Consider the following 11,754-nt stretch of genomic DNA (forward strand, 5'->3'; position numbering starts at 1 on the left):
GAGAGAGAGAGAGAGAGAGAGAGAGAGAGAGAGAGAGAGAGAGAAGCCCCTGAGCATTAACCAGCGTTTGTTTCTCTCTTCCTGCTGAGACGTGAGCCGTCAGCTGTTTTCTGTTCCTGTCTTTACTTCCCTGCCACAGCAGCCTGTACCCTGGACTTTGGAGCCGTGAGCCGATAAGCACTTTCTCCCCTAACTTGCATTTTTCTCAGGGTAATTTCTCAAAACATCTGGAAAGGAAACTATAACATTCCAGTAAAAGGGCTAGAGAGGCTCGGCCCGTAGAGCCCACAGGTAGCTTCTGCGCGGCGCTCTTTGGTGGAGCCGGCTCTCTCCAGACCAGGACCACCTCTACCTCCCACAGGGAGGAGGCCGCCCCCTAGGTGCCCATTAAAGCCTGTGCACAGACCCTGGCACCCTCGGGAGTTCATGGAGGTCTGCTGAGTAGAGGTGTCAAGACTTCTGCTCACGAGTCTACAATGGGTGATCCTGTGACCCCGCTGAGCGGGCACTGACCCCTTCGCCCACAGACGAGGTGGCTTTGGAACAGGTTTTCCCCATGAATCATAAAGACTCTGGGTCAGAGCTCAGCCCACTTCCTTCCCCAGGGCCACTTCCTCATTTGTCCAAGAAGGAGCCACTATCTCCCAGAAGCTGGGGCTGTCCCGGGAGTGGCAACAGGGACCCCTGGTGGGAAGATCCTGGTGCTTGGAGACGCGGCTTAGTTCCAGCCCTAGCTACCCGGCTCCATCTAACTGGGCTGAGCTTCGCTGCCTGCAGTCCCATCCTCACTGACACTTGCTTTGGGCCAATAACTGGCATTCTGTGCCCTTTTCCTTTGTATTCGTTTACATTCTTCCGGGAACACGGAGAGGAGAGCCCCAGGTCGAGTTTTGGGGTGCAGGAGGAAATTTCGTCCTGTGGATCACAAAGTGGGGGTAAGAGGTGAAGAACACGAAGAGGGTAGCAACCAAAGCCCCCCCCCCCGATTCAAACTTGCGGGCTGTGGGAAGTTTATAGTCATTTATTTGTACTTTTATTTTGGGTTTTATTTTTGTTTTCTTTTTGTCCTTTGCTTGTTTGTTTTGGGACAGGGTCTCTCTTTGTAGTTCTCCTGGACCTCACTCTGCAGACCAGGCTGGTCTCTGACTCATACAGATCCACCTGCTTCTGCCTCCCTAGTGCTGGGATGAAAGGGATGAAAAGGATGTCCCCTGATACCTGACCTGAGAAGTTTGTATTTAAAGGCACTGGGGCTATGGCTGGTCCTGGAGGGGGTGGGGGAGAAACGACAAGACACAGAAGCTGAGGCAGAGAGGAGGGGACCTGCCTGGTTCAGACTGAACTGTTGGGACACGGGAGGCTTAAATTTAGGAGGTGACAGGCACGCCTGCTGCAGGCAGAGGCCGATCAAAGTTGGGTGTTTCGGCCCGAGGCAGCAGAGCGGGCAGAAGGGAACAAAAGCAGGGGTGGGTGGGGAGTGGATGGGCTTGCGCCTGGCTACCTGTTTGTTGGCCTCTGCTGCCTCCTACTGGCTCAGCGTGGAACTGTGTGGGAGCTGCGAGGTTCCCGGATCCAAGATTGACTGTTTTTCACACTCCTCCTTCCTCACCTCTTCTTTCCTTGTAGTGTTCTTAAAAAACTACACATATTTGATATTGTGTGCGTGCCAAAGCTCAGAGGGTGGTTTGTGGGAGTCAGTTCCCGCCTTCCAATGTGTGGGTGCTGGGGGTCGAAACTCAGGCCACCACTCTTGCAGCAAGCCCCTTTACCCGCAGAGCCATCTTGCTGGCCTGTTTTTAGTTCGTGCATATTTAAGCACAAATATCTTAGGGTAAGACCATTTGTTTCACTGTTTCCCCTCCCAACATTGTCACCCCTGTGGTATTGTCCCCACCTCGTCGATTGTCCCGGAGTCTCCGGGAGGTCCGCTTCACTAGGGATAGGTCTCTGTTTTGATTATAGATATCTCCTGGGACCCAAAACAGTGATGTATGCAGGAGACGCTTCATAAATGTTTGTGGAATTCATGAATGAATGCTTCACCCCGCTTGTTCTCCAACCCTTCCTATTCAATCAACAACCAGCCCTTCCGTATCTATCGACTCTCGAGGCTCATTCCTAGCCGCCGCAGTGCTCTGGTTCCGTGTCTGCTCGGTGAATGGAGTCCGGGAAGAATAAATGCAGCAGGGCAGGCATGCTTAGACAATTCTGCCAGAAGACCTGGATCGGGGTTCGATTCTCCGTACAGTGCTCCCGTGCGCCCTCTTCTGGCCAGAATAGAATTGCACGTCTGGAGCCCTTGCTGGACTCTGTACCACGTGACTTGCTTCAGCCAAGGCAAAAAACGAGTGGAAACTGCTTCCAGCTCGGAGTTTATAAATAAAGTCACTTGCCTGCACGTCCACGCTCCTTGCTTTTTCCGGCTATCAAGTCTAACCCTGAGCCGGGCGGTGGTGGCGCACGTCTTTAATCCTAGCTCTCGGGAGGCAGAGGCAGAGGCAGAGGCAGACGGATCTCTGTGAGTTTGAGGCCAGCTTGGTCTACACGAGCTAGTTCCAGAACAGGCTCCAAAGCTACAGAGAAACCCTGTCTCGAAAAACAAACAAACAAACAAACAAAAGTCTAACCATGTCACCTGGTTTCTGAATATCTGAAAATATCCACTCATGAAGCCAAGTTCTCCCGATCCTTGCCGCACCTGCCTACCTGATGCAAACTTGTGGGGAGGGGAAAACAATAAGTAAATAAATAAAAGAAAGAAAGAAAAAGAAGGAAGAGAGAGCGAGTTGGGAATAATGGACTCCTCAAAGAAATGGCTTATGCAAGGGAGTCTTTCTCATCTGGATTACTATGCAGCTGGCATGGTGATGCTGCCTACAGCAGCACACACACCCAACTCCCTCACGTGTTCTGCTTCTTGCCAAGCAAGAAGACCTCTTGATGAACTGTTGATAAAACTTCTCTCCATATTGATTGTACTTGAACTTAACCACATAATGAGATCCAGTTGCAAAGACATCTTGGAAATGTAGTTTTATGTTGAGGAGGCTGGGTCTCCTAATCTGACTGAGGTCAGGGCGAGCTGGGTTATGCTGCAGTAATAAGCAGCCCCATTTCACCCACAGCATGGCTCATTAAGGGCACACTCCTGTCTTAGGTAGACAGGTGTGACAAGGGTCAGGAGGATTATGTGGGCTCACCCAGGAACCATGACAGGATCACTCACTGTTACAGGAATAGGGAGGGAAAGCGATGACACACCCGGATGTGCTGCTACCACCCACACTTCATCAATCAAAGCAAGTCACATTGTTGCACCCTAATTAGGAGCTGAGGAAGTGCAATTCCACCTGTGGCCAGAAGAGGGAGTAAGAGCACGGTTCGAACATCATTTAGTCAAACTGGACCCCCCCCTCCCCCAAATCTTTTTAATTATAGATTTCCCCGGGTGTGGTGGCATACGCCTTTAGCTCAGCACTCAAGAGGCAGAGGCAGGTGGATTTTTGTGAGCTCTAGGCAAGTCAGGGCTACACAGAGAGGTATTGTCTCAAAAAACCAAGTGTTTTTTGTTTTTTTGTTTTTTAGAACTAAGGAAGCCCAGCTTCATTTATTCATTCGCTGACCCTTCTAAACCTGAGGCCACATGGTTGTCTGGGTGGCTAACTTAGCCAGGCACAGGCTGTGTGTGATCTAGGCCTGGGGAAATTCCTTGAGGAGCTCGTTTGCATAGTGCCAATCAGCTGGGCTATAACGCCCCCTGGCTCATTTGCATAGTGCCAATCAGCCCGGGCTGAACTTCCCCACCCTGGGATCCTTCAGCGTCCTCTTGTTTGCTGGAACAAACTGCTACCAAATGAGTGGCTTAAAACAACACGAGTTTATTATCTTTAAAAAATGGAGTCCAAAGGGTTGTCACTGTTTTTTGGTCCCAGAGGCCACAGGGCTGGGTGCCTCTGGAGGCTGGGGCGCGAGGTGGGTGGAGTGTGATTTCTTGAGCTTTCAAGCTTCTAGAATCTTCCTTCTCCCATTCCCTAGCGCAGGGCTCGCCATCTCTTCCCAGTGGCTAATGATTTCTGATTTTTTTTTAAAAAAGACTTATTTAATTATGTACAGTGTTCTGCTTGCATGTATCCCTGCAGGTCAGAAGGGGGCACCAGATCTCATTATAGATGGTTGTGAGCCACCATGTGGTTGCTGGGAATTAAACTCAGGTCCTCTGGAAGAACAGTCAGTGCTCCTAACCTCTAAGCCATCTCTCCAGCCCCGATTTTGATTTTTTAATCCTGTGGTTCGGAGGATTGAGCCCAGGTCTTTCTCACATGATTGACAAGCACTCTACCTGCCGAGCCACACCCCCAGCCCCTCACTGGCGGGTTCTAGGCGGGTGTCCCAGTCCTCTGGGTGGCTGATTTTGAGGTCTGGCAACTTGCCAGGGCTATCTTCTTAGGTCAGCTGCTTTTGCTCTGGCAACTCCCTGTGAAAGGGTGCCCTCCTCATCCCATCATGCGTTGCCACCCACAGGTTGAGAATCTCTCCTCCAGCGTCTTCCTGGTAGTGTTTTCTCCCCAAGAAAAGGACTTCAGGTAACTGGTTGAGCCACCATGGGATTTCATGGTGGAGTATCTTTGAGGCCTTCTTCCATGAATGTGGACCCTGGCCCTGGCGAAGCAGGAGCCTGCTTTCTTGGGCAGGTGGCCGCAGGGTGGCAAGAGGCACAACCTCTTGGGACTCCACGCTGTGGGGCACGTGCCCCGTGCAATACTGGGTTTCTGGCGAGCTTATCTTACCAGCCCCCACAGCTTTGGCCTGTGGGTGTCACGCGTGTCTTTTCCGCAGGTGTGAGGCCCTGAGGGCTGCGGTCAGGGAAAGGCAGAGTTCTGTCTTCTGGGCAGGCCTGGCCCCGAGCCCGTCAGGAAGTTGGCACCAGCTGGCAGTACAGGGCTGGGTCGGGGTTTAGCAGGTCCTAAGAGGAGGAGGGAGATGGGGTGGGCGTGGGGGCCGGTCAGAACATGACAGACAGAGAATGGAACCAGGAGACAGGTATGAGGACATGGAGAAGGACGTGGTGGGAGGTGAAGAGGAGGAGGAGGACATGGGGAGGCTGAAGAGATGGGAGACAGAGCGGGAGGGAGGAGCACAGGGGAAGCCCAGAAGAGCAGAGAAACACCCGTGGAGACAGACAGAGCTCAGGGACACCCAGGAGGGGACTGGAGAAACTTGAGAGCCACTCCAGAAGTGAGTCCCATCATGCAGTGGGGCTCCATGGAGGCATGACCTGTTCTGCTGTGTGACCCCGAGCAATCTCCTTTTCCACTCTGGGCTCTCCCCCCTCCTCGGAGAGATTTGAAGCCTTGGATCATTTTTACAGAGGAGGAGGCCCGGGGAACAGGAAGGTAAGGAAGGACCTTGTTCAGGTGGTCAGTCTCAAGGAACCCGAAACAGGTGTCCCTGGGGGGAAGGAGGAGCCCCTATCCCTGGCCATCTGACCCCCTTGCTCCCCAGTCCATACCTGGTAGTACTGGTTCTCAGGCTGCGGTTGCTGGGAAGGGAGTGGAGGCCGGCTCTGCAAGGGAGGGGTAAGGTGAGGGGTGTCTCGTGCCCCCCAACCTTTGACGCCAATGTTATGATGTAAATGCCTGGTATTAGAGTCCCCACTGGCCCTCGGATTATGAGGCCCTGAGTGCAGGGAACCCATGCCTTGCAGGTCAACGCACCTTAGTGGTCGGCCTGACATGAGGACTTTTGGGGTGCCCAGGGGCTGGACAGTTTCACAATTAATGTTTAGCTTCCTCCCCACACTGGGGTTTAGACAATTAGCCTTTGCATTTTACATTCTCTCTGTCTAAATTTTTTTTTTTTGATTTTCGAGACAGGGTTTCTCCGTAGCTTTTGGTTCCTGTCCTGGAACTAGCTCTTGTAGACCAGGCTGGTTTCGAACTCACAGAGATCCGCCTGCCTCTGCGTGTGCCACCACCACCCAGCTAAAAATATTATTATTGCTGGATAGTGGTATCGTACGCCTTTAATCCCAGCGATCAGGAAGCAGAGGCAGGCAGGGATCTCTGAGTTCGAAGTCAGCCTAGTCTACAGAGTGAGTTCCAGTACAGCCAGGATTTACATACACAGAGAAACACTGTCTTGGAAAAATAAAATAAAAAAATATATTATTGTATGTAGGAGTGTGTGTCTTGGCACAGCAATGATTTTATAGAATAATTTTCTTTGGCATTTATGTGGTTTCCAGGGAGGGAGCTCAGGTCATCAGGTTAGTGGGGCAAGAGCCTTTGCCTGCACAGCCATTTCCTGACTCTGCGTTTTCCTGATTTATTTTAGAGATTTCTTTTAATTTATATTGGTGTGTTTGTCTGTCTCTGTGTGTATGTGTCATGTGTCTGTGTCTTTGTATATATATGTCTGTGTTTCTGTGTGTCTGTGTATGTATATGTACATTTGTGTGTCTGTGTGTCTGTTTGTGTGAGCCTCTGTGTGTGTGTGTCTGTGTGTATTGTGTGTGCATATGTGTATGTGTCATGTGTCTGTGTCTCTGTGTATATATCTGTGTTCTGTGTGTGTAAGTTTGTGTGTATTGTGTGCATGTGCATGTGTGTGTCATGTGCATGCGCTAAGGGCCATTACAGGGCATTAGGTTTGTGGAGCTGGAGTTAAATTTGGTGTGAGCTACCTGATGTGGGTGCTGGGAACCGAACTTGGGTCCTCAAGAGTAGCAAGCAAGTGCTGAGCCAGCTCTCCAGCCAGCTCTCCCCTACTTTGCTGTTCTTTGAGACAGGGTCTCAGTCTAGCCCAGGCTGACCTCAAGCTTGGAGGCTGACTTTGAATTCTTTTTTTTTTTTTGGTTTTTCGAGACAGGGTTTCTCTGTGGCTTTGGAGCCTGTCCTGGAACTAGCTCTGTAGACCAGGCTGGTCTCGAACTCACAGAGATCCGCCTGCCTCTGCCTCCCGAGTGCTGGGATTAAAGGCGTGTGCCACCATCGCCCGGCTGACTTTGAATTCTTGACTCTCCTGCTCCCAGTGCTCAGGTGCTGGAATGAGGGTCGCTAGGGAAGCATGGTTCTTTGGTGCCTCTGCCTGCAAATTGTTTGGCTTTCTTGAGTTGTCACCTGCCGTGTGTGACTTCCAGAATCACCCACACCCTGGAAGTAAATTCAGAAAGCTCACTGCTCCACTAGCTGGACTTGGATGGAATCCTTGCCTTCGCTGTCACTGGACCCTATCTGGGTTGAAGAGATACACAAGAATTGGGGAGAGGGGCTGGGAAGACAGCTCCGTGGGGCGAGGTGCTTGTCACTAATCCTGATGATCCGAGTTTGATTCCCAGCACCCACTTGGTGGACAGAGATAACTGGCTCCCATGAGCTGTCCTTGGACCTCTGTGTGCACGTCGTGCCGTGGCACGTGTCCCTCCCCTTCCCCTCCACACACACAGGAAGGAAGGAAAGGAAGAAAGGAAGGAAGAGTGGATTGGAGATCTCTCTCCATGGAGAGTCATACCCAACCACCATGGCTAACTCTGGGAAGGGGTCTTGTGAGAAGCAAGCTCCCAGGGGACAGACTCACGATGGCTGGGTTCACTGGTCCTGTGTCTCTGATGGGGGACACCAGGAAGACTGGAGATGGCATCACTTCATAGACGTTGCTGTCACCTGAAGTAGAGGAGGAAGGGGACCCCAATGATAGAAGGCTCCTGTGGGCCCGTTCTGCCTGCCTGTCCATTTCACTTACTCAGTCTTTCAACCAACATTTTATGCAGACTCCTCCTCCTGCCAACTGTGTGCTGGGGACATAGCGGTGGCCCAGACAATCCAGGCAGTGCCCTCCCTAGTGCTTGAAGTCCCCTGGGGCAAGAAAGATCCATCCCCAAAGAGTGACAGCCCAGAGTCTAAGGCTGGGAGTGGGGCGGGGGTGGAGCAGCTGTAGGAACATAGAAGCAGGTGCCTGACCACCCTGGACATCAGGGAGGACTCCCCGGAGGAGGGGTCATCTGAGACAGTGAGAAGTGAAAACTGGGCTGATGCCGGAGGGATGCTTGCCAGAGGCTGGCAGGAGGGCCCGCTGTCGAGAGAGTGAGGAACCAGAGAGGCACGCTAGGGAAAGGGAAGTTTGTCCCTAGCACTGGGGAGCTATGGAAGGCTTATGAACAGGGGACCTGTCAGGAGCAGGAACCCTGGAGGTTTAGGAGGGGTCTCTGGTCCCCTCAGTGAGTCCAAGGGTCCCAGTGGGTTCTGATTACATGTGGGACTGGAGGCCTTCAAGGGGGTGATACAGAAAGACACGTGTTCCTGGCTTACCAGACTCAGGAACAGTGTTCAGTTCCGGCTGCTCTGTAGCTGCAACCCTGGGGGTACATAGAAGAACCCTGAGATACTGGGGTGGGGAAGGGAACCCCAAGAACCTGGAGACTACCTGACCCTCACCCTGCCTGGGGAAGACAGGGCACCTCGAGGAGAAGGAGAGGAAATGGAGGACGTGGAGGGAGATCTGGGACCTGTACCTGGGGCTCCTGCCCTTCCGTCTTCGAGTGACCAGGAGGTAGGCAATGCCACTTACAAGCAGTGAGCCCACAGCAAGACTCCCAATGATGGTAGCAGCCATGATCCCAGCATTGACAGGCAGGTGGGATGTGAGTGAGTATTCGCGTGTGTCTGGGAGAGAGGGTTGTATCAGTGATGGCTTCTGTCTGTCCTCTCCTAATTATTTACTATATAGTGCCATGCTATGCATGCTAGAAAACGTGCTCTACCACTGAGCACACCCCAGCCGCTAACTGGTAAAGCTCCTGCCTAGAATGCCCCAGTGAGGGGCTGGGGTGTGGCTTAGTGGTAGAGCCCCTGCCTAGAATCCCCCAGTGAGGGCTGGACGTGTGGCTCAGTGGTAGTGCACCAAGATCATAGGTCCTTTTGTGAACCATCGAACCCAAGCATGCCTATCTTTCCTTTTTCATTAGTTTATTTATCTATTCATGTGTCTGTGTGCACTTGTGGGTGGAAGTTAAAGGGGAACTTCAGGAGCTGGCTCTCTCCATGGGTCCTGGGGATCAGAATCAGTCTGTCGGGCTTGGCATCGATTGCCTTTACCACTTGAGCCATCTTGCTGACCCTGTTGACATGTTTGAGACATGGTCCTGCTAGGTTGTTTGTAGCCCAGGCTGGCGCAGAATCTCCCCAGTGTTGGGTGGCACCTAACTAAGGGTCATCTTAGAGACCGCTCTAATGACCCTGCTTCCTGTGTCGTGTCAGCCTGTTTAATTTTTCTGAGGAGGCAAATCATAGCCTCACTTTGCCTCGGTTCCCCCTTCTGTAAAATGAATACAACAACAGTGACGCCCCAGGAAGCTTCTTTAAGAGGGAAAGTTACTGTATTGTAGTGGTCCTCACGCACGGGTGGCTCTGGTTATGCCACCATCTGGGGTCCTAAGAGTGGCGAGCATTAGTGATGTGTAGTGAGACCAGAGAGGCTGTCTAACTTCTCTGAGATGCCCAGTCTTCGACCCCAAGCTTTTAGCCAGACCTAATATTCAGCCCGATTTATGGAAAATATTTACTATCATACTTGGTCCAGTAAGGTTCCCTAGAAGTGTTAGATGCCACTATTGTCCCTGCCCTGTCCCCTAGCCCTTCACTTGGAGCAACAAACACTTGGCTTGAAAATTGAGCCAGGTTTGTTTTTTTTTAAGGTGCTCAATAAATATGGGGATAATCAATATATGGGAAGAACTAATGAAATGGGTGTTTTTTAGGGCTGGGGATTTCCGTGGTCTGGTACACAGTAGGCGCTCAATCAATGCGCATTGTGCATATTAATGAGAAAGTCAAGTGAAATAGTGTTTGCACATGGCTTTCCTCCCACCACAGCCAAGCACTCACCAGCCACCTGGACCTCAGTCTTGGCCTTCAATGTCCAGGCAGGGTTGACGGTGACGGCCACTTGGTAGGTGCCACTGTCTGAAGGCTGGGCACCTCGGAGCAACATGGAACCATTGGGGAAGCCAACAATGTCTCGCTGTCCCATGGCATAGCCATCCCTCTGGGGCCGCTGTAGTCCAGGGATGTAAGAGAACAGCCTTGTGCCTCCATTAGTCTCCTCCCCCAGGTACCAGATAAAGTCCTGGATGGTGCCAGGGACACCATGAAGGGACAGGAGAAGGTCCTGGTTCTTTTGGGGCTTCTCTGGGGTCTTTAGGATGTGGAGGGCTGCCTGGGAGCCTTGGGGCAGCCAGAGAGACAGGATCAAGGCTGTGGGAAGGTATGGAGGAGGCCTGGTTCAGGCACAGATAACAAAACCCTCCTCACTATAGACTCTCAACTGGAAGCAAGGATTCAGAGGGCTTCCCACTGGACTCAATGATGAGATTGATTAGTGATGTCTGCCCTGGGTGTAAGAATAGGAATATAGGCACAGATGCCACAGATCTGCCACTCCACTGGCAGAAGAGTTTTTTTTTTTTTCCCTTGAGATGCTATGTGGTCTGTCTCTAAACACTTGGACCCTCTGAATTTACTCATTCAGCCAATATTTAAAGGCATATCTATTATATTAGTTATCATGCCAATTACATCATAAAATTTCATGCCTAAAATTCCTTAGATTTTAGTTTGTTTTGTCTTGTTTTGTTTTTTTGAGTCAAGTTTGCACTATATAGTCTAGGTTAGCCTAGAACTCACTGTGTAGCCTAGCTCCAAGTTGTGACCCTTATGTCTCAGGCTCCAAAGTGTTACATATATACACCACCATGCCTGGCTCTTACCTAGATTTTGATTTGGGACAAGATCCCCAAGTATACCAGGCCAGCCTTGAACTGGCTGTGTAGTTCAGGATGGTCTACCTTCCAAACACGGGGATCCTAGGTGAGACCAACTCACCACCAATCCGGCTTGTCTCTAGTCCCCCACCTCTCTCCCTAGAACCCAGTAGGAAAGTAAACACAAGTTCCTACCCCCACCCCCCACCCCCAGTCCATAGATGAAATCTAGGTGGAGATGGGATTTTACTATCCTGTCCATTCTTGTCCCTCGGTCCTCTGAGGTTTTCCTTCCTTACCTGAGAACAGGAAGCCCTTTGAGAAGCTGCCTGGGGTCCGGGTACCAATCTCCATCTTGCTTCCTGTAGAGAGGTCAAACTCACTGAGAGCCACAGGCTGGCTCTCTGGAGCTTGAAGTTCAGTTGGGCATCCGGAGGCAGCCTCAGGACACAGCCTGCGAGGTCCCAGAGCCCCAGCACCTCCTTCCACAGTTTCCCAGGCTCCGAGTCTCCACCCATGTCCCCCGAGAAGAAGCGCTCACACTGGTTGGACCTGTCTTCCAGGGTGACAGAAGACTTCCCAGGCCTGGCCCATCCATTCTCAGCATGGCTGACTCCCTGAAACAGCAAGGTTGCCTCTGGTTGAGCAATCCTTCCTCCCACGACCTCCCCTCCCGCAGAAGCCAGGACCGGTAAACTGAAGTTCAGGGAGCCGGGGAGTCAGTGAATAGCCGAGATGTTTTGTCTGTGGTGTGTTTCACTCTATTTACTTTTTCTTTTAACATTTGGTGCGGGGTGGGAGGGGGGAGGCTGGGGCTTTCGCCCCTCCACCATGTGGGTTTCAGGGTCATCAGGCTGGCGGCAAGTACCTTCATCCTCTGAGCCACCTTGTCAGCCGATACTTTTCTTGTTTCGCTTTTCTCAAAAGTATTCATCCACTCAATCCAGCGTCCACTCTCCATGACCTAATGTGGACTAGGATGGGTCCTCCCCGCCTTC

The 11,754-nt window shown here is 51.7% G+C and overlaps 1 protein-coding gene across 1 annotated transcript; it reads right to left on the reverse strand.

Annotated features, from left to right (window-relative positions):
* Positions 1–4,909: 4,909 nt before the first annotated feature.
* Ceacam19 (carcinoembryonic antigen related cell adhesion molecule 19) lies at positions 4,910–11,110 on the reverse strand. Its single transcript, XM_005370317.1, has 7 exons — positions 11,056–11,110; positions 9,882–10,250; positions 8,510–8,660; positions 8,307–8,353; positions 7,576–7,661; positions 5,510–5,563; positions 4,910–4,963 (listed from the first exon to the last, which is right to left on the reverse strand). Exons 1-7 carry the CDS (start codon positions 11,108–11,110, stop codon positions 4,910–4,912), a joined length of 816 nt encoding a protein of 271 aa, XP_005370374.1.
* Positions 11,111–11,754: the final 644 nt, after the last annotated feature.

This window comes from Microtus ochrogaster, unplaced genomic scaffold (assembly GCF_000317375.1).
Source record: "Microtus ochrogaster isolate Prairie Vole_2 unplaced genomic scaffold, MicOch1.0 UNK74, whole genome shotgun sequence".
Taxonomy (NCBI): Eukaryota; Metazoa; Chordata; class Mammalia; order Rodentia; family Cricetidae; genus Microtus; species Microtus ochrogaster.